This window comes from Parasteatoda tepidariorum, chromosome 11 (genome assembly GCF_982258835.1).
Source record: "Parasteatoda tepidariorum strain Cologne lab strain chromosome 11, Ptep-v5.0, whole genome shotgun sequence".
Classification (NCBI taxonomy): domain Eukaryota; kingdom Metazoa; phylum Arthropoda; class Arachnida; order Araneae; family Theridiidae; genus Parasteatoda; species Parasteatoda tepidariorum.
In genome coordinates, this window is record NC_141765.1 from 49,734,613 (window position 1) to 49,757,679 (window position 23,067).

At 26.7% G+C, this 23,067-nt stretch overlaps 1 protein-coding gene across 4 annotated transcripts in view; it reads right to left on the reverse strand.

Annotated features, from left to right (window-relative positions):
- LOC107451043 (carbonic anhydrase-related protein 10) overlaps positions 1 to 23,067 on the reverse strand; it is a 369,106-nt gene that overhangs the window by 15,162 nt on the left and 330,877 nt on the right. For all 4 annotated transcript variants that reach the window (XM_071187552.2, XM_071187551.2, XM_071187554.2 and 1 more), the window contains 2 exons: positions 20,633 to 20,787; positions 2,552 to 2,683 (listed from right to left, as the gene is read on the reverse strand). In XM_071187552.2, the coding sequence (XP_071043653.1) occupies positions 2,552 to 2,683; positions 20,633 to 20,787 (287 nt within the window). The remainder of the gene's footprint in view (positions 1 to 2,551; positions 2,684 to 20,632; positions 20,788 to 23,067) is intronic.

Genomic DNA, 23,067 nt, shown 5'->3' on the forward strand with positions numbered 1-23,067 from the left:
AGTTAGAGACGCAATTATTTCATAATTTGTAACTAATTGGATTTGAATGACAAATTTTGAAACTTCAGCTAAATCAGCAGAAAAACTAAGAAGTAAAAATTGAAAAAAATTTCATTAGTAAATTATTTATTTAGCAGAAAATTATTTTCATAGGGTTTTCACTACTTGCAGTTATGCTATATTTATTTTATGCAGCTGCAAGTCATTATGTTTATGTTATGCAGCTTCTAAGGATCTGTTAAAAATACTACAAACAGTAATAAATATTCCTTTTATAATCAATATTAATCTTCATTCGCTCTTTGCACTAACATTTTAGACTTACTGCTCTCTGAAATACGCATTTATTGATTTCTTTTTTAATTTAAAAAGTCAAATAATGATAAACTTTTCAGCATGAATAAAAACAAAATATTCAAACTACTTTTTTATGAATTTTATATTACAATACAAGTGTTTTTCTGATAATCTAACACATTTTTTGGTAACTACTTAACTGTTTTTTACAATTAAAGAAACAAAATATATTTTTATTTGTAATTCAAGTGTCATAATACTATGTATAGAAGGAACACCGGTGTCCAATCTGCGTCAACGATTAAAACCATGCATTACTTTATAATTGGGTTTATCAAAACTAAACAAAACGTGCTTTTCAAACTTTTAATTCAACTTTTCAGAAACAATACGCATAAGCTTTTTAATTTCCTATTCTCATCGTTCTAAAACTAATAACAACATTATGTTTCATTTCTCATTATTTCCCTTCTTCCAATTAATTGCTTAATTTTTCCTGCAGCTCAAGTATATATACTTCAGTCAGTTACAATTGGAGGAAGGTGTTGGGACGCGATGCGAGAAGCTAATAAAGTGTTTCTTTAAGAACACTTTCTAGCATAACTTACTCCGATGTCATGGTTGAACATATTTGTTTGAACAGAGCGATTGTATAGAGGCTGTAGAGTAACCGACTTAGCAATATTAAAAAAAGAAGGAAAAAACTTGAAAAATTGTTTTTTACGCTTCTTTCTGACTTTTAAATTTTGAAACATACACCAAACGTTCCACTTATTTCAAAACAAGACACGAAGGAAGAAAAAACTATTGTTATAAGATAGGTTGAACCCAGGGGGGAATTCGGAGATAAAAGTTAAATTATTACATTAAAAAATTTCTCTAAAAACAAAAATTACAGTAAAATTTTGCCAAATGGCAGTGATGGTAATCAGTTAAAAGTGGATTAACTATAGCATTTGACAATTAAAAACATGTTTTAAAGGCAACCAAATCCAAATCGACGGGGTAAATGTCGAGAATTAAATGATTATAATAATAAGGAAACAAGAGATAAAAAATCTCAAAACTAAAATCAATGAAAGCTAAAAGTCCCAAGTGTAAATGTCTAAAAGTAAAAGTCTGACTAGAAGTCTATGAAGTCAAAAATCAAAAGTTGATAAAATTTCAAAATGTAAGGCTAAAAGTTGATTAGTATAAATTAAACATGACTTGTTCTATTGTTGGTTCATTACTGGGGTCAGTTGATCAGGGGCTAAAATGTCCTCGAGGGTTTGCTTAATAATTTGAGTCACAATTTTCCAGCAGGTTAATATAGCAAAGAATTGGTGTTCCTCTTCGTAGTTATTCATGTGGGTTCCACGAAGTGCTTAATGTTGTTGTCGAAGATGTTTAATGCCTTGTCTCACTCCACAGTAGCCCCGCAGTGGACTGATCGTTAAGACACGGTTCCCAGCAGATAACCGAAGTCAATCATCACTGGCTGCGGTCAGTGTGTGGGAGGGTGACCACTTGGATCATTCTGCGTGGGGACCGAGGGTGTGCGGTATTGGTTCGCGTTAAACTGTTCTTCCGTAAAGTGCTCGACTTCGCGTGCAGGTCGTTGGACTACCGAAGCGGGGGTGCCATCTCCTCTGCGGAGGATCAAAAATTGTGATAGCATGTCTTCGGATCATCCTCAGGGATGTTTCCCAGACCGTCGCCAATAGCCCATTGTGCAGCTCTAGAGCGACGTAAATGAACAAAAACAAAAAACAAAACAAACACTCCACAGTAATTGCATGATGCTGATTTCCTGAAATATGTTTGTTGATAGGTCCCGAACAGTCGGTGACCAGTAAGGAGCTGGTTTAAATAAAAATTGGCCTGCATGCTCTTTATGCTTAATGCAGGCGCTTTATTATAAGTAAAACTGAATATCAGATTCCTAAAATCATGTAATACTTTTAAATTAAGCTTATTAAAAGCTAAACAAAACGCACTTTTTAAACGTATTATTCAACTTTTGACTTATGAGACGAGTGAACTTTTTAATTTCTCATTCTCTTAGTCCAAAAATAAAGAACAGCACTATATTTCGCCTCTCATTATTCCCCTTCTTCCAATTAACTGCTTAATCTTTCGTGCAGCTGAGGTATATATATTTCAGACAGAGAGTTACAATTGGAAGAAGGTACTGTGAAGCGATAAAAATTGGAAAGCGATGTGAGAAGCTAATAAAATGTTTCCTTAAGGAACACTTTCTAACATAACTTACTCCGATGTCATGGTTGAACACATTTGTTCGGACGGAGCGATTGTAGAGAGGCTGTGGAGGACGATAATTGTTAGCTAGAATGGTTTTAGGATTTGCCTTATCTCCTTGCATCAGTTTTCTCATCAAAAATATCTAAAAGGAAAAGAAAAATAATTTGAAATGCATAATTAATTACCTATAAAATTTAAAAGCATGCTAGAGGAAAGTTTCGATGCATTTTGGTTCTCAAGTTAGGAAAGTTTAAATTGATATTGATTTTGAATTGTCATTTTCAGTGAATCATTTTAAAGTTGTAGCGAGCTTGAAATAAATTCTTAAAAGAGACGAGTCCACTTAAAGAAATTTTGATATAATGTGTTTTTAACCATTTACTAAAGTGTGATTTTAATCTAAACTGAAAAAAAGTTGGGCCGCAAAAGAAAAATAATGGAAAAAGTTACCGAGTTGAAATTATGGTAAATGAGTTGAAATTATGGCTCGATAGTTCCTTTCGAAGCACTTTGGTAATCATTTTTGTTAAATTAAAAATAAAATATGGTTTTATAATGTTTGAAAAGTATTGTGTATACGCAGTTATAATTGATAATTTTATCATGATACATATATCATGGTATAAAAACCATTTATGTGGATAAACTTAAGTTTCAGTTTTATATTTCTTTATTAAATAATGGACATTAAGGACTATTATTTGGAAAACGAGAATTTTTGGTAAGCCCTTTGCTCTATGAACAGAAAACTTTCCAAATCAATAGTTTAAATACAAGATATTTTGGTTTTATTGAAAAAAATAATGTTGCTTTATTCAGAAATATTGCACATAAGATTATTTAGCTATAAGATTATATACTGCAATTTCAATCCGTGTATGAAAAAATGGCCATAAGTATGCTAATTAATTTGAGAATACCGTAAAAACAGTTCCTCATAATTGCGGTAAAGTATACCGACACTCAGAGTGCCGGCAATTTTTAACATAAAATTTATTTTCACTGAAGAATTTTGTACCTTAATTTTTACAGAAATGTTTACTGGATTACATAAATTCAGCAAATATTACTGTAGCAATTACTGTATTTCAGATTTTTTTGTATCGTGAAATTTTATGGTAAAAAGCGTAGGCACCCTGAGTACTGGTTTTCTTTACCATAATTTTTCACAAATTGCACTCAGAATTAGGCAATATTTTAAGTTAAGAAATTAGACACTAACACTTAGACTTTGATTGATAAAGCTTACTGTTTTTTCGAAAGATTCATATTCTTGACCTTGCAAATGGAAGAGAGGGTTAGTCATTTAAAAATGTTGCTATTTAAAAGCACTTAAAGTAAAAGTTTCTACATCTTTTAATTTAAAACTTTATAGATCAGTCTTAAAATTAAAATAAAAAAAATTTCAAATTATCTTAAATATATTTCACTGTAAACTATCTTCAAATAAATTATTTTTATAATTAAGCATTATTTCACGGATAGGAATAATTATAAATGAATATATAATATTTTTTTGGCCTAAATGGTTTCATATGCAGGGTGAAATAATTAAAAATTAAACTAAGTATAATTTTCATGAAATTACGTTTTTGTGTCTTTTTACTTAAATTAAAATATCAGCTGTCCTTATTAATTAGCATTTTAAAAGTTATTCCTTTAAATCTTTAAGTATATGATTATTTTAATATTATGTAATACTATTTTACTTGGCAATCAAATTATATTGTCAAAAGTTATTAAAATTTTCCGTTGTCTATTACATACATCATTCATGTAGTTTAAAAAGAATGCTTAAAAACGTAGTTATTAAAATATATATTTTCCTGCACTTTTATAACGTTCTGTTTTCTAAATGATGGTTTAATTTGATGAAAATGTCTTTGTACATTCCTTTGTGCTTCATTTCATTCTTAAATTAAAAAATAAATCCCTGCCACTAAGGCGCACATTATTTCTTTACTTATTTCTAATATCGGAGTGCTTGACTCAATATAATGATAAGTCGCTCTTACATTCCTTTCGGAAGATTGTTAATGATGAAAATCACCAGGATTTCAAAGGAAGCAATCAGATTGTTCTCTGTATTATTGTTATCAAATGGGAATTCCGGAGAATTATACAGTAATAATACTCAGAAACGTTTTATAGGAAATATTACACTGAGCACAAAAGTATCTTCAAAAGCATGAGAATGTGGTTTTGGGGGCACTTTCAATATGGTTTAAAGTATTTCTGTTTCTATGGAAACACCAAAAAAACGTGGTGATTTTACCGAAGCTCCTTGGTATTAATTTTGGTAAAATTAACAGTAAAATATTGTTTCCTAATGTATATAAAAAGTAGATAAATATGGAGAAATTCGGTAATTTTAACTTACCTTAGAGCATAGAAAAAAATAATTTCTTCAGTAAAATTAGCCTTTGAGGAAATTGAAAACCAGAATGAATGGTTTATATACCGTATATTTTGGTTTTATTACAAGAATTATGATTCTGATATTCTAATTCTTAAAATACGATATAGTATGATGATTTTATAAGAATTTTTTTTCTCGAAGCATCTTGGGAAAAAATATAATTAATTATCCCATTGTATGTTAAAAATTTATTAATCTTAAATAATATTTAAGAAATAATTGTTTAAAAATAGAAAACAAATGCAAATAGAATTTTTTTACATTCATTGAATGAATCCAGTTTAAAAATTAACAAGACGATTTTAAAAACTATTTTTCGCTAATGCTTGCTCCAAAATCAGACATAAGTTAACCTTTAATGAGTATTTTTTTGATAGAAAATATTATCTGGTTGAGTAAAGCAAAAATAAATAACAAAATAAATAAATAAATAAAATTTATTAAAAAAAAACAAGAATTAAATTGCATGTGATTTTTAGTTTTTCCTCCCTTTTTAAAATTTTTTTTAAATAACGTTTAGTTGAAACGTTTACCATTTTAAACGTATTTTATACGATAAAATTTTACGTCAATGCTTGTGTCAATTTGAGATATATTGAATTTATTAAAGTTGCAATTATGAAAAATAGTATTTGATTCTGTAAACTATAAAAACAAATGCAAAAATGCAATGTTTTTTAGCATTTATAAGGATTACAAGGCAAGTATTATAAAAACTAAATGTATTTTTTTAATTAAAATTCTTCGAGTTCAATTGAAATATAACAGAAAAAAATGATAATATTCCGTATAGACATTTTCCAGGAGCGTATTGCTTAGAAGTCTAAAACTTTTGCTTTTTCATTGCAGTTAATGTACTATCGAATATTCAATAAACTTTTTTGAAAAAACAACAGTAAATTTGCCATGGTTCAAAAATATAGTTCGAAAATTGCATAATTTCATGTAAATAAATATATAGGATAGCTTATAATATAGAACTTATACAATTTTGATATTTGAATAAAAATATTCATTTTTGAAATTGTAACTGTTTATATTTGGAGATGAAAATATAATTAAAGAAAAATAAAACTTCATAATGTAAAACCTCGATACTGTTATATATGTGTTGCGAAAAATAAACTAAAATTTAAGTCAGTATTTAAGTTATAGTTAAGTTAAAATGCAATTTAACATATTCTAATATCTATCGTATTATCTTACTTACCAAATTAACAATTCTCACTGTACTATTTATTTAGCTATAACAAAATCATGTGTTTTGTCTCTAGTACTTTTTTCCTGGTTAAAAAACTCTCGCTGATAACTGTCCATTGCTAAATTTTGTTTTGTCTCCATACTTTTCGTGTTTTTATATATATATATATACATATATAAAAATTCAATCGTTAGTCTCCCTTTAACTAATAATTAATGCAAGGAAATAATACAATAATACACTAATTTAAAACTAAAAATGAAAGTTCATCATTGCTTTTGAATATATGATTTTAAGTGATAAATATAACGATTTGCCAACAGGAAAGAGCAACATCTCTATTCTTTGCTTCGAAAAAAAATGATAAGAACAAGAAGGTCCCTAAAGGGAAAGGATAACATTATTATTTTGCCGCAAGAGAAATTCTCCTTACTAGTCAAATTCACTTTTTCTCTGAATCTGACAAGAAAAAAAGGGAAAAATCCATAGATAAGGCAAAGAGGAGTCCCTATCTTTCTTCAGTTCAAATGCTGTTTCTGCCTTAGCCTTTTCTTTCCTCTATATGAATATTTTTACAAATAAAATGAAAAATGAATTATCTACCTGTGCTTTCTTTGGAAATTTATTTATTGTTTTCTAGACTTGCTTTAAAATTAATGTTCTTTAATGGCTGTATTTTAAGTATTATTTACAAATGTATCTTATTAAATGAATACATAAAAAGTAATTGTACATAAATTTAAAATATGTAAGATTCGTTTTTGAAGTAATATTTATGAAAAATTTAGCCATTTTACTTATAAATTTTATGAATCATATTTTTTTTATATATTTTTAATTTTTCTGTATTATTCTAGATTAAAAAAGTGAAAAATATTATATTTAGCATTTTAATCATTTATGGTTATGAAATATAGCAACAAACACTGTTGTCGTTTTTTGCTAACAGGAAAAATCGTTCCTACACAGCTCACTTTCAAACAATATTTTCTTCAAATTTGTCCTTAATTGCTTAGATTATCTAAGAAAAACAGTTATTTATCATTAATATTCCATTAATTTACAAAATTAATTATTGATAAATTTTTTCATACGAATGAAAAAAAAATCGAACTACTCTTTTGGATTTTATATTTTGGAATCAAGATAATTCCGAGAATCTAACGGATTTTTATGTAACAATAAGACTGTCTTTTTTAAATAATAAATACTAAAATATTTTTTTTACCCACAATTAGAGCATCAGAAAAATAATTGCATTAAGGGGATACCGGTGTCCCATCTTAGTAAAAGCTTTAACCATGCCACCAATATTTTAATGAATTATGCAAATTTTCTGCAAACTCATCATTGCAAATGAAACTTTTTTGAGGTTCTAGGAACAGACTCCATTTCAGAAATATGTTTGAAGATTTTTGAAAAATAGAAAGTCTTAGATAATTATATGGTTTTTACAAAAAATTTTACTTATTGCATCCATTTTAAGAAAACAAATTTATTACAATATTTTGACAGCTTATCACGAAAGGTTCATAGTATAAATCATATTGTTCAACGATTTGAACTAGAATGTTTACTTCATGGCATTATTTTATCCTTATTTTATAGTATATCGAATCCTCGGTAAAGTGAGCACCCTCGAGACCGGAATAAATTGTCTTGTTAGAAGAGGCGTCCGCTTCGGAGAAGGACAAGCTAATGATGAAATATGATGCTGTAAGCTGTTTTTACTCAATTAATAAGATGGTTAAACCAAGTCACATTTAGAAATAAGGCATTATTCTAATATTTTTTCAATTCCTTATTGAAATTTATCATAATTTAAATTAAAAAAAAAATGTATAAAAGGAATCTTCTGTGTTATTCACATTATTCATTTACATTTCTCAGTTACATAATTCATAACTCGTTTCATATTGATTCTACTGCAAACTCAACTATTGTTTAATATTCATTGAAGGATTTACTAATGAACTGTATTCAATTTATAATATGAGATATCATTTTGAAGTATGAAACGCGTTTTAAAAATTGTGTCAATATCTTTCCATCTTGCGTTTAGCACCATTGAGTTCTTGAAAAAAATTAGTTGTTAGATACTATGATTTCACAATAAAGAACGCTCAGTAATGTAATCAATCATTAGTCGATTTCTCTCTCTCTCTCCAAACGCAACATGAAAATTTGTCACTCTCATTACTCCGTTATTTAATATATTAAAAACTCCCATGCATGAAAAATCATGTTAAAATGAATAATTGTTCTAAGAAATTAATATTCTAAGAATAAATAGTTAATGAAAGGTTCCAAATTCAATTCATAATATGAAATACAACTCTAACATGTTATAAGGATAGCATCAATATTTTTTTATAAGACGCCTTTTCTGTAAGAGCGCACAGTAATTTAACCATAAATTAGCCAAATTCTCTCTCCCCTAACTCCATATGAAAATTTTTTCTTCCTCATTACTCCATTATTTTGTCTATAAAAATCTCACAAAAGGGTGAAAATCGTGTTAAAATAGGAATAATAGTGTTTAAAAAACATTCTATGAATAATTTGCTAATGAAGGGCTCCGAATTCAATTCATAATAATATATGGGGCAATCCATAAAAAATTTACACCTATGATACGGAAATGATTTAATTTATTTTTTTTTACTGTTCTTTATTGAAAATAAATCGACACGTATTTTTGCGTTTTTGTTTAAATTGCATATTTTTGACTATACGAATTTTTGAAAATTTCGCTTTTTTGGGCACACGACTTCGCAAGTTATTTTTTAACGTATTGCCATCCAACGACAAAAATATTTAAATACACTTTCTTGAAGTGATTTTTCTCAAACTTTAAGAAAATCAGCATTAAAATATAAAATTTTTTGTTTTTGACATAAAAAAATTCAGTTTTTTAAAAAAACAACTTTTTTTTGCAATTTGGGCATCTTTGATTTTTTTTTATATTTCGACAGTGTGAAGTATAATCAATAATGATATTAATTCCAAATTTTTGGAATGGTAAGACACTTTGTTCGAAAGATATAAACAAAACAGTGACGGCGCGCACGCCGCGCTCTAGTTTAGTAGGTAGCGGATGAGTTCGAGAACAGTCGAGCCATATTCTACATACATACGCGGAGTGCGCGCCGTCACTGTTTTGTTTATATCTTTCGAACAAAGTGTCTTACCATTCCAAAAATTTGGAATTAATATCATTATTGATTATACTTCACACTGTCGAAATATAAAAAAAATCAAAGATGCCCAAATTGCAAAAAAAAGTTGTTTTTTTAAAAAACTGAATTTTTTTATGTCAAAAACAAAAAATTTTATATTTTAATGCTGATTTTCTTAAAATTTGAGAAAAATCACTTCAAGAAAGTGTATTTAAATATTTTTGTTGTTGGATGACAATACGTTAAAAAATAACTTAAAGAATCGTGTGCTCAAAAAAGCGAAATTTTCAAAAATTCGTATAGTCAAAAATATGCAATTTAAACAAAAACGCAAAAATACGTGTCGATTTATTTTCAATAAAGAACAATAAAAAAAATAAATTATATCATTTTTGTATCATAGGTGTAAATTTTGTATGGATTGCCCCATATACAACTCTAACGTGCGATGATGGTAGTATCAATATATTTCTATAAGACACCTAGCTCCATTGAGAGCTGGAAAAAAGTAGTTGCTGACAATAAAGAACACACTGCAAAGTAATCAGCAAATTTCTTTCTTCTCAAACACTACAAATTTCATTCAAACAAATTTCATTCAAGCAAAATTCGTTACTCTCATTGCTTAGCTATTTAATCGATTCCAAACCTCACAACTCACTCAAAAAATGTTAAGAAATAGTCATTAAAATGTGGAGTGTACACCATGAAGGGATTCAAAAGGGTTTTAGAACTAAGTTTATTTTCTTGCCCAGTTAAGAGAGAGCCCAATTTCTTTCTTTCTGTTTTAAAAAAAAATTTAAAATTACTAGAACTGCGTGAGATGGCCACCGTGAAAAAATGTCCTTAAGACGTGCTTTCACTGTACTTATTTTTCCTAAACAGTTAGATTATAATCATATCTTGACGAATTACAAGCGGATATATATATATATATATATATATAATATATATATATATATATATATATATATATATATATATATATATATATATATATATATATATATATATATATATATATATATATATATATATATATATATGGGTCATTCTCACGAAAACTGTCATTTTTCAGTTCATAAAATCCCAAAAAAGTAAAGTGAATAAAAAGCTCTGAAACTTTCTATATTAATAGAAATATGTAATGGCATTATAAAGAAAGTATATATCCTATAAATTATACTTAATATTTAAATTAATTATTTTTTTAAATAATTAATTTATAATTATTAATTTATAATTATTAATTTATAATAATTAATTAATTAATTTAATAAATAAATTAATTAGTTTAATAAATCAATTTATTAATTTATTAATTTATTTTTCAAAGTAATTAATAAGTAAATTAATTATTTTCACTATTTAAAAAGTGAGGGACTGACACTAATAGTGAGGGAATGATATTTTATTTTAATACATGTTTTTATCTAAGTTACATCTACCTAAAGTTTGAAAATGATAACATACTAAGCATATCTAATATTTATTATAATTTAGTCTTATATATTTAATAGTTTTTACAGGTTTGGGAAATAAAATTGGCTGGCACGATTGAACAAAAAAAAATTTAATAATATACTCAGCTTGAATCATTCCCTCACTTCAGCGTTATTCCCTCACTTTATACACTAGTGAGGGAATGACGAATTCAATAAAATTTAAAAATAACAGTTAGGCTTTATTAATTTCTGAAGTCAATCACATACAATTATATTCATACAAGAAAGCAACATATAATTATCCACTTTCTCGATGAAGTTGTATTTTATTTTACTCTAAAAAACGACATGAGGGAATGACAAATGTAAAAAATTTTACCTGGTTTGATTCATTCAAATTTATTCCACAGCAAAGCTTCTTTAAGTTGAAGATGGAAACATACTGCAATTTTGTTCTATGATGCCAGTTGTTAACTTCTGAAGTTTTTATTAAAATATTTTTATTCTAAGATGATTGCAGGTGATAAGAACATTGTTGTGAGGGAATGACGCGAAACACTGGGGACAAAGTTTAAGATAGTGCTGTGTTAATATTTTTATCAGAAATTAAACTTAAAATTTATTTTCTGAATTCTATATTTCAATATTCTCAAATAAAAAACACAAATTTGTGAAAAAAATTTTTTTTATTTCAGAAACAATTTTTTTCTTTTTTTAAGTCAGCAGTGGGGACAAGTGAGGGAATGACATATTGGTATATTTTTATTACCTAAAATTAATAAAGAATAAAAATTGATAATTTTATTTTTATTCTTTTGTTAGCTTGCATTCTGAAGAACACTTTCCCTGAAAAAATTTTTTTCGTAAGTTGTAAAACAAACATAAAATATACTGGGGACATGAAAATGACTGTTTTTGTGAGAATGACCCATATATATATATATATATATATATATATATATATATATATATATATATATATATAAATATATATATATATATATATATATATATATATATATATATATATATATATATATATATATATATATATATATATATATATATATATATATATATATATATATATATATATATATATAGTTCCGCAGTGGACTGATCGTTAAGACTCGGCTAACAGCAGATCACTGAAGTCAAGCATCACTGGCTACGGTCAGTGTGCGGGTGGGTGACCACTTGGATCAGCCTGCGTAGGGACCGAGGGTATGCGGTATTGGTCCTCGTTAAAATGTTCTACAGTAAAGTGCTCGACTTCGCGTGCAGGTCGTCGGGCTACCGAAGCAGGGGTGCCATCCCCTCTGCAGAGGATCAGAATTGTGATGGCATGTCTTCGGGTCATCCTCAGGGATGTTTCCCGGACCGTTGCCAATAGCCTATTGTGCGGCTCCAGTCTGACGTAAAAATGAGCAACAACAACAGCAATATATATATATATATATATATATATATATATATATATATATATATTTAATTAGTATATTATTAATGAATAGTTTATTAATTTTTAAATGTATTATTTTCTGCAACAATTCAAAATTATTAATATTTTTCTTTAGTTTTTTTCGGGTAATTGGATATATATATCGAATATTATATTTTTGGCTATAACTATAGAGAGCTCTTCGTCTAGAATTTTATTAAATTCCCTTTCAATGTAAAAGCTTTTATCTGCATCACAAATAAGCTTTTATCTAAGCGATTTGCAAATCGAAAAACTTGAAAGAATTCTGAGAATTTGGCAAAGCAAGTGTCGTAATTCATTCTGAGAATCCGGAATGAACAAAACATACATAAAATCGATGTCCGTGCCTCGAAATAACTGCCAAAATAAAACACATTTTAACCTGATGCACCGCATTCTGACCTGCTGAATTTCTGAGAAATGTACAAAATACATCTTTCAGACTACTCAATAAAAGATATTTGTGGAATGACAAATATCTCAATATAATATTTTCTCTCTTACCATCTAAAATGGACCATACTGTTGATGATCGATTACTGCATGCAAAAAAAAAAAAAAAAAAGAAGAAGAAAAGAAAGAGAGTATCTCTAGTGAATCACTTCCTTATATTCCTCTTCTACAACTACCCCTGCCTAGGAGAAGAATTATAAGAATGATTGCATAAATGTTTACAAGCTCAAAGTTCTTTATCAGATTCCAAGCATGCGAAACTAAAGTGTTATTATTAGATTCAGCGTTTTTTATTTATACAATAAATTGCATAATATTTTCATTATTTTACTAAGAAAAAACCATATATATATATATATATATATATATATATATATATATATATATATATATATATATATATATATATATATATATATATTTTGCCCGCAATCCATTTCGGGCAAATCCGTAGCTAAAATTATTTACTAAAAAATTTCTTTGTTAATTTATATAATTTTTCCATGTGCAAATCCTTTTCGGGCAATTCCGTGGGTAAAAGTATGAGGAAAGCAGGAAATTCATGTTTCTTTCTCTTTTCTGTTTCATATTTTTTCCCTAAATAAATATTTATTTCCTTAAATTACATATTGTCAACTTCTTTAAGTTATCCAGTATGATATTATCTTGCGTACATCCATTTTCTGGCCTATCCTTGGTAACTAACAAATCAAACGCACTTCAGTAATGCAGCAAGAACGCACTTGACTCCCCTAGTTACACTTTTAGCTCAATTTACGCTTTTGTTTTCATTTTGTGCAATCTGGCAATCTCGTTACGAAAATATTTTAAATCATTCATGAAAAATTTCCCGTTCATTAAGTTCATTTAGATTTGCTGCTCGCTTTATAGATTTAATTTCATGCTTCAGTCTGCTTTTTCTTTATATTTCATTTTCTGTTTTTAAGTGATATATTTTTACTTATTGTGTTCTATTTTATTTGTTGTAATTATTTGGTAAAAGTTTTTGACTGCTTCTCGCACTATTGTATTGATATATTTTGCTTTGGCTTTATTCAATATTAAAAAGCACTCTTTTTCGCGGATGTGTGAGGTGATGAAAAGATTAAATCTTTTATTTTCCGAATTTTCAAAATTTTTCAAAATTTTTTTTGTCCATTTTACCAGATTTTGCTATTATTATTATTATTATTCTTTTTTTTCCCTTTTTTCATTGTTCTGTAATTTTTCCCCTGCTTTCTCCACATTTTGAACTGATATATATATATATATATATATATATATATATATATATATATATATATATATATATATATATATATATATATATATATATATATTCTATATATATATATATATATATATATATATATATATTCTATATATATATATATATATATATATATATATATTCTATATATATATATATATATATATATATATATATATTCTATATATATATATATATATTCTATATATATATATATATATATATATATATATATATATATATATATATATATATATATATATATATATATATATATATATAATGGCATTAAAATAATAAATAAATAATAATAGAAACTTCGAATATAAGTTTAATATATAATATGTATAATCATATTATCACTCTACCAAAGCCTCAAACATATTAACATAATAATTTAGATTCCGTCTATAGCGTTATTTTTTAGATTATATAGAGTTTTTTCATCAGTTCTTCAACAACAAAAAAAGTGATCTTACGCCGTCAGATAAAATGCACACACAAAATATTTATTTTTTCCTAAAGTTGGAAAATTTAAAGAATATGATTTGATTCAATTATTACAATGGATATGTTATATAAATAAGAGAAGCTGTTTAATCAACAAGTTGTAAGTGTTTTGAGACATGGGTTATTTGAAACTATCATTAGAGACGCATTACAGAAGAATTATGAGATAGTCAACAATATAAGATGTAAAATATGTCTGAAAACTACACGGTTAAATACACCGGAAAACACATCCTTTCCTATTTCTAATTAATCATTTTAACTCTTTCTGAAAAAAAAGTGAATTCACTTCATTTAAATAAGTAGTAATTAAACTAAAGTAAGTGTTTTACTAAGTAAGTGTTTTACTAAGCTGTGGTTTTTATGTAATATAGCTATACAAAATTTAGTTATAGAGCATTCTGCATGATATTTTGTGTACTGGATCACTAAATGTTAAAATTATCAATTGTAATCATCAACTTCTCTCACATTTTTCTTTTTCTCTTCTCAAGCTTCATTTCATCAACTAATATTGCGATGAGTTTTCGGAATTACTTTAACATACTGAATAAAAAGGAAGTGAAAGAAATTTTTTTTATTGTTTTAAATGCACGTATAATTGAAAAACAAACGCAATAAAAAGACCATAAGATTCTAATTCAGCAATTTCAATCCTTTACAGTTGCAGCAGAAAACTTATGTATAGGAAAAATGTACCAATGAAATGAATATTTTTTGGAATCAATGTATACAAAAATTATACATTTTGAATAATGTCAGAAAAATAATTTCTAATAATCTGATATTGCGCTGGAAGTATTAAAATGTATAATTTTTTAATGTAAAACTTAATTCATATTATTTTAAAAAGATATAGAGTTCAAGTTATTTCAACTGAAAAATTAATTTCTTTCAAATGTAACCTAAAAATATTGTAAACTCTTTATACGCCATACTCACTACTACGGTAGTGAAATTGCATTTTAATGAATATTACAAATTTTATAATTTGTAATGGCTGAAATAAATTTTAGAAACTAAACCAATATATTTTCTCTAAGTTATAATAGATATGTTAACACATCATTCTAAAGTGAATCTACCATAAGTAATTAAGTTTTCAAATTATGTGTTAATAGTATCAACATACGATGTAATTTTATCATATCTTAATGTATAAGGTGTTGAAAATTTTAATAAAATCAGTATTTAACTTAACAATCAAATCTGAGTCCATTTTCAGTTTTATGCGTAATATTTCCTGCACTAGTTTTGCATCGAAAATTACTTTGGGAACACCAAACCCTTATTAGGTCTTCAGGTTAGAATCGAATAGGAAAGGTGGTCGATCGTTCGACCAATTATCTCTTTCGAAAATGATACAATTCCCTATTTCACAGTTTACGAACAATAAACTGGATTGACGGTAGTGCTCAGTTTCGTACCCCTGTCTCTACCCTAGAGAAGCTTTGTTCGGACGAGCTTTAGCAATTTTGCAAGTGAAGCTAATTGCATTCACAGAAGTGCATACCCCCCTTCATAGGAAAGGGTGTGAAAATGCGATGTCGCTTGCTCTACCTGCAGGCTGTAGATTACCCCTGAAGGGTAGAGTGAAAGGGGTAAGTTCTTACTGATAAGCGACTATAGATTAAGCCGAACTTGATTCAATTCTAGATTAGACCCATGAGATTCTAAAATTTTCTGGTTTTCTGCTCTAGTGTTAATTACAAGCTTCAACTGTATCATAAGTTACAAATTAATTTCGGACAAGTCCGCATATTGCTGCAATTTGTCTTTGATTAAAGTTGCAGTGTGCAGGGTAAATAAAACTTTCATACAACAATTGTGTGATCTTAATCATTTGATAATAACCTCTGAGGTCTTTTAATAAATAATTTATTTTAAGCTTTTCGAAATTTATTTAACATTTCGGAAACTTAAGACGCCTTTTCTATCATTGTATATTTTGAAAGCTATACCGATAAGCTCGAGTTAATTTATAATTTATTACTTAAGTAGTAAATTAGGGAATATTTCCACTTTACCACGTGGGAATTCATTTGTTATCATATCGCTTTCTGAATAATTTTCTGTAATTGACTTATGTTCAAAACTCGAATGAATGAGAGATACTCTCAAAAGGGAATGTTTGATTTTGGCTAATGAACAACACCTTTGAAACTGCTCCAAAATATATTCACATATTCTGACTTTCTAGGAAATAATTTGCATTGTCTTAATTCGATTTTCTAATACAATTTTCTTGTTTCGCATTTCTTGAAACAGCGGTTTTCATTTTTTATTGAAATGCCACGAAATCTAACTCAAGCAATATGCCCATATTTAGAAAATATTTGAAGTTAATGGTTAAAAGCATTTTATTTTCCTTACACCATTTTCAATAATAAATCTTTGAAAAGAAATATATGATTTCACTTTTGAGCTACGTGCCATTTCAAAATAATTGAAGTTTCTCAAAAAGTACAGAAATGCATGCTTGCCAAATACGTCAAATATAAAACGAAATATCGTTGATCTTTTTCTCTCAAATTTTGAATTGAGAAGAAATTAAAATCAATGATATTAAATATTTTGAACAACTGAAATATGGTATTCAGGTTAAACTCTCATTCTAATTTGACATAGTTTATTATTTAAAAATACTTGCATTTAATTCTGAACCACTTGCCTTCCTGAAGTATTTGTGGTTTATTGATAAATATGGAAAATAAATACAGAAAATAAAATTAAAAGTTGCACAACTAAATAAAATGTAACATTGTACATCTTGTATTAACTTGAATAGGGGTAAATATTAGTTTTTAATTGTGTTAAATCCTTAGAATATTGGAACTAATTAGACTCTCAGTAAAATAACAGACCTTGAAAAATACAAATACTTGCATTTACTTTGAACTCACATAACATTCCAAAGTAACTGTAGTCTGTCAATTAATATAAAAATTTTAAATTAGATATACGATAAAAAATAAATGTTAATATCGTTTATATTCCACTAAAACTTCTATTTTTATATTGATCAAAATTACAGATCTTAGTAATGAAATCTCAAGATCTAAAAAAATAATATTTTTAAATTCACACAGAAATAACAGATTTTTGTAAAAAAATTATTTTTCTCATATATTACTTGAAAACTGTTAATTGCTAAGGTTTCAAACTGTTTTAAGTTTAATTATTTCTTTTTGGATAATCATATTAAAAGATAAGAAAAAAACAAAAGTGAGGCATATTTTCTGATACAAGTATTTAATGTATTTTTCCGTTAAAAATATTATTTTTTTTTAAAATTCAATACCATAGGGATTCTATAAATAAAAAGGCTACTGTCAATTCTATTCATTATTTTTTCACAAAATTAAACATTACATTTGACGCGTTTTGAAGAAAACTAAAATTTGTACTTTAATCTTTGGAAATTATCCAGATTTGTGAGTTAAAAAGAGTTTTTCTAGAGATTCCTTTGAATTTTGAATTTTTATATACACATTAAATAATTTTTCTTTGTGAGATTATCGAAATTCATAAATCCTTTACTTCAGCAGATATATAATAATTAAATTATAACATAAAGCAAACAAACGAATTTTTATTTCATTAAACTAAAAAAACAGTGTCTGTGATAAAAATCTCTTATTTTTTCCTAAATTCTCATGTTCATAGAAAAACAGTGTACTATAACGATTTAAATAATTATTTTAAAAAAAATCACTTTCTTTCAAACTTCTATAGTTGGATTTTTTAAGTTAAGATACTTTTTTATTAAGTGAGATTTGATATAACGCAATATTTAACTCAGTACAAATATCAGTGGTCTATATATATATATATATATATATAATGATATGAAAACATAAAATTCCAAACCTATGCAGTTCGAAAAAAGAAATAAAACTGTTCGATAGAAAGGAGAACAACTAAACGTTTTTATTTTTGATTTTTATTTAAATATTTCAAAAATGAAACAAATGGTTGGTCGATGTGTATTGAATCAAAAAGGGTACATTTTATGTGACAAGCTAAGTAAATACAATCAGAAAAGTTTTCCTTATATTTATAAAAGTTAGACTCTACAAAAGAAACATTTAAATGTAACTAGTTATTCTGTTTCGAAAGGGAATAAAAAATAATTCTCCCCAAAACCAATATTTGAATCAGAATATAAACCTTATTTGCCAATCCTTAAGTGCGCTGCATTAACTGTTTTACTAGTTGAAGGGTTCTGATTCTCTTACATAAAGTTTCATTCCTTCAAATTTTAGATGGGCAATTAGGCTTCTGAATCGGCACTTTGCAAATAAATATAACAAATTCAATGGGGTTCATAAATAAACTAATTTTATTACATAACAATTTCACCATTGTAGTTGAAATTATATTGAATATACAGTATTATTATATAAATTAATTTAAGCATACTAATTTTTATAATTATCGGAGAAAATAACAAACTATAGTTTAAAATTCATTTAAAGCATTAGATCAAAAAAGAAAATTAATTCTAAAATGATGTTTTCTTAATGTTAACGCTGGTATTTCTATTATTTTGTTTTTTTTTCAAATATAAAAGAAAATATATTTAGTAATTTAGTATTATTATAGATAGATAGTATATAGATATTAGTTATAAATATGTAAAATATAGATAAATTAATTATTTAAAATTTGTAGGTAAATTTATTTATTTTGCAAATTATATGTACTTACATTTAGCATAATAGTTTTTGTAATCAGTAGAGCAAATAATATATATATTTTAAATTAGATTAAAATTGTTTGAACAAAATAAAAGTTTAATTCAAAAAATTATGCTTTTCTTATGTTGTTGCAATCTATATTGTTTGTCTTCAAATAAACTTATCAGAAAATACTTATATTTGATATTAATTTATCGACAAAATATTGATTTAAATTTTTATTAAAAAGTGATCAAAAAGGTTTCATTTAATCCATGAAATATTAGAGAGAGATTTTAAAATATTCCATGATGTAATATTGATTTTACTTTTAAAAAGCTTCTTTGAATTTTCGGTTGAGTAAGAAAAAAACTAAGAATACCAAACACACAATAAAAATTACTTCCACAAATGCTTCAGAACAAAATCAATACTTTTAGAACTTAAATTCCTTTTAAGTGTTTTAACACTGAAATTGTACTTTATACGTTGCATTAGGTAATGAATTATTTTTATATCATCAGCAGATTTTAGAGTTTTCGCTAGTGAAATAGGTCTAATTTTGCATCCTTGCAAGGAGCACTTGTATATTAATTTCATTCATTTTCACTGTGGAAAATGCAAAAAGGACGCAAAGAATATTTCCGAATGTAAATCTCTAAAAAGGTACAATGTACTTTTCATTTGAAATGTAACGTTATTCAATAATGACAGTAGGCAAAATGCTGATAAAATTTTCTTGAGAAGAGGTAAAATTTTTAATGAAACTCAAATTGCTTAATTCATTTTCAAAATGCCTTGTACCTAGCGGAAAAAATATGGTAGTCATTTTAGCAAATTCAACTGTTCTCACATTCTAAAAATTGATTCAATTTCGATCATAAAATGCATTGATTATAATTCAATTAAACATTAATAAAACCCAAGCATGACTGGTACTCATTTTATCGATCTATTGAAGGTATGAAAGGCTGAGACAAATTTGCCCGGTCTGAGGATAGAACCTTGAACCTGTGGCCCGGAAGCTCCCTCCACATGTAAATAAATACCTAAAAATAGCATGCTCCTGTTGTATAATTTGTAATTTATTTTTCCTTAAAGTCTCACGTAGTATTATATAATTTTTTTTAAGTGAAATGAAATTAATACAGATTAGGAAAAGTCTTATTTTGGATAGTAAAAATACTTCAAAAAAACCTAAAAAAACTAGCAAATTTAAATGACGTAGTATTTCTGTTTGTCTTAGATGAACCTTTGTACCTTTATGAATCTATATTTATCCCACTGCTTCGGTTTGTTTATTAGCTATATGTGAAGAGTAATATTAACCCTCTATAGGAGCCATGGTGGTTGCTAACTAAAGGCATAATGTTGACAATATGGTCTATTTTATATGCAATTATAACACAAACAGTCAAGTACTAGCATTTTCAAAGAAAATTGTAGTCATACCTCTGCTTTTGTTATGTATACTGGTTTATTTAGAATAATCCAAGTTACGGTTTCGTGACATCCAGGCATTGTTATGGAGCCTTCGTATGTCATAAACTGACTTGTATCTGGTAATAGACCTCTAACTGAGATATGTGTTATGTTTTGACTTTCCCCTAGAAAAGAAACAGAAAATAGAAACAAAATGTTCAAAAAATAAAATTCGTGATGATTTCAGAAATTTAAATGCTATATACATACCAGGTAATATATTTATTTTTATATCTAAATCCATATTGTTTGTTCGGGTATAAACTATAATTTTAGATACAACAATTAAGACCGGAATTATTGTTTTATGACTCAAATGGCTATTTATTAGGAGTAATTTTAAACAAATTTAGAGACGTGACATTTTAAACAAATTTACAGATGCCATCAAATATTCCTGGTTTCATGTTGACTAATAGAGTACGCTATTACATGTGCCTGCAAGAAAACATTACTTAAGACATTAAAGCCAAATTACCACCATTTCATTTAATATTTTTACCACCTTCTTTCCTCTTTTAAGGAACCAAAACAAAATGGAAAGAAGTTCATTTTAATTTTAATTAGTAATAAGATTTTTAATTAGTAAGTTAATTAATGTATCACGCACCATACCAAAGCATATAAAAATGCCATTTATATTTTAACTCTAACTTTTGATGTATGGGAATTTTGGTGTGTTTTTCAATGATATTTTGACATTTGATCATTGAAAGCATGATTGTAAAAAATTTCGCATTTAATCTAAAGGAAAATGCATTTTCTTTTCCTAAAAAATGCGGTTTCAACAATTTGAAGTATTTTAATATATAATAATACCCATATTCCTTCTTTTCTCATTTTTTCTTAGCAATTGAAATAGATCTTATCTACTTTTCTTGAAAATAAATCATTAGAATAAATTATATTATGTTTTAATAGCCACACTTATCATTTATCTATTTTATTATTTTGAAATAGTGAAGTAATTTTACATCTATTATTTTTAACGGAATGTATTGCACATTAAAATTTTATTTAAGTCACGTTTATCACAATATTTTATTTTTAAGGGGAAAAAAACACCTGAAATTATGAAGCACCATTAAATAAAAATAAAAGTCTAGAAATATAAGTCAACTGTATTGAAAATTTTATTATTAATGAATATAAAGTACAAATTCAAATCTTCTTATATTTTTTGCAATGCTAATAGCTTTGTTAAATAATTCTTTTTTAAATCTTATTTTTTTTTCCTTTCACTTCAACTCTCAGGAGAAATAACTAGAGACACAGAATGTGATTTCTAAAGAATATTGCGCTTCTAATACAATGGAAAAAATCAGGATTATTATTATGACGCTCTTTCTTCGGAAAAGATTGAAAGAAAGAAGAAAGAAAAAAAAGAACGAAAAATGAAGGGTATACAGAAACAAGCATTTATGAAATGAGGAAAAAAATATTAACGCATTGAAAAGTAAACGCAAATCTATTTAATTAAATGCGTTTGCTCACCGAACTGAGTTTAATGTGATTTTCTTTATGAACGCTGAGAATAGAAAACTGGATACTCCGAGTGAAAAAAAATAGTAAAAATAATTTTAAAAAAATGTAGAATTTCATGCTTATGGTACTGCCTCCCATCCAAAAGCATTATTGCTATTACAGTTACACTTGCTTCTTATGAATCTGGAGTCTGTTTCGTTGATCTTTTTTTTCATTAAAAAAATCTTTTAGATTTTATTTTTTTATTCAGTTTTTTATTTCTGCATTTTACATTACTAAGATCCTCTAATATGTGAAGCTGAGATCGAATTCTAGAATACAATAAAAAGAGTTATAATCGAGTATTTTAATAAGCTAAAAAAGGGGTAAGTTGTTTTTCTAATTAGCATTGCCAGAGAAATGATGAAATGAAAGGCTGTTTTAATTTTAAAAAATGTTGAAAAAAAACTCAGTAAAAAAGTTGTTTTTTAGAAGTTTTATAAGTACCTTAGTAGAAACTATTTCCCCTTCATTTAATTACGATTCAATATCTCTATTATTTATGACTCAGTACCCTCTCAAAAAGGAAACTTTCGCTTTTGACGATTCAGCAATCCTTGATGCTTTTCGTTAATTTTGAGAATCATTTCGCTATGAAATCACGTGATTCGTGACAGAGCTTGAACTCTCAAGCATGTGACGAAAAAGTTTCCAAATTTGAAATTTCATCGTGGTGTGTATTGTGGGAGATTGTTAACTAGAATGACGAAATTAGGATGGAGGCTAAACGATCGAAAATGAAGTTACGAAAAAAGTCAACCTGCCTGTATAGTGGGCAAGGAATTGGTCTTCTTCCCGGGTTTGAATCTCGCTTCGGACATGCGTGTAACTTATCTCTCTGTTCAATTTGTCCTTTTGGTGTTGTTAAGGCAATGCTGATC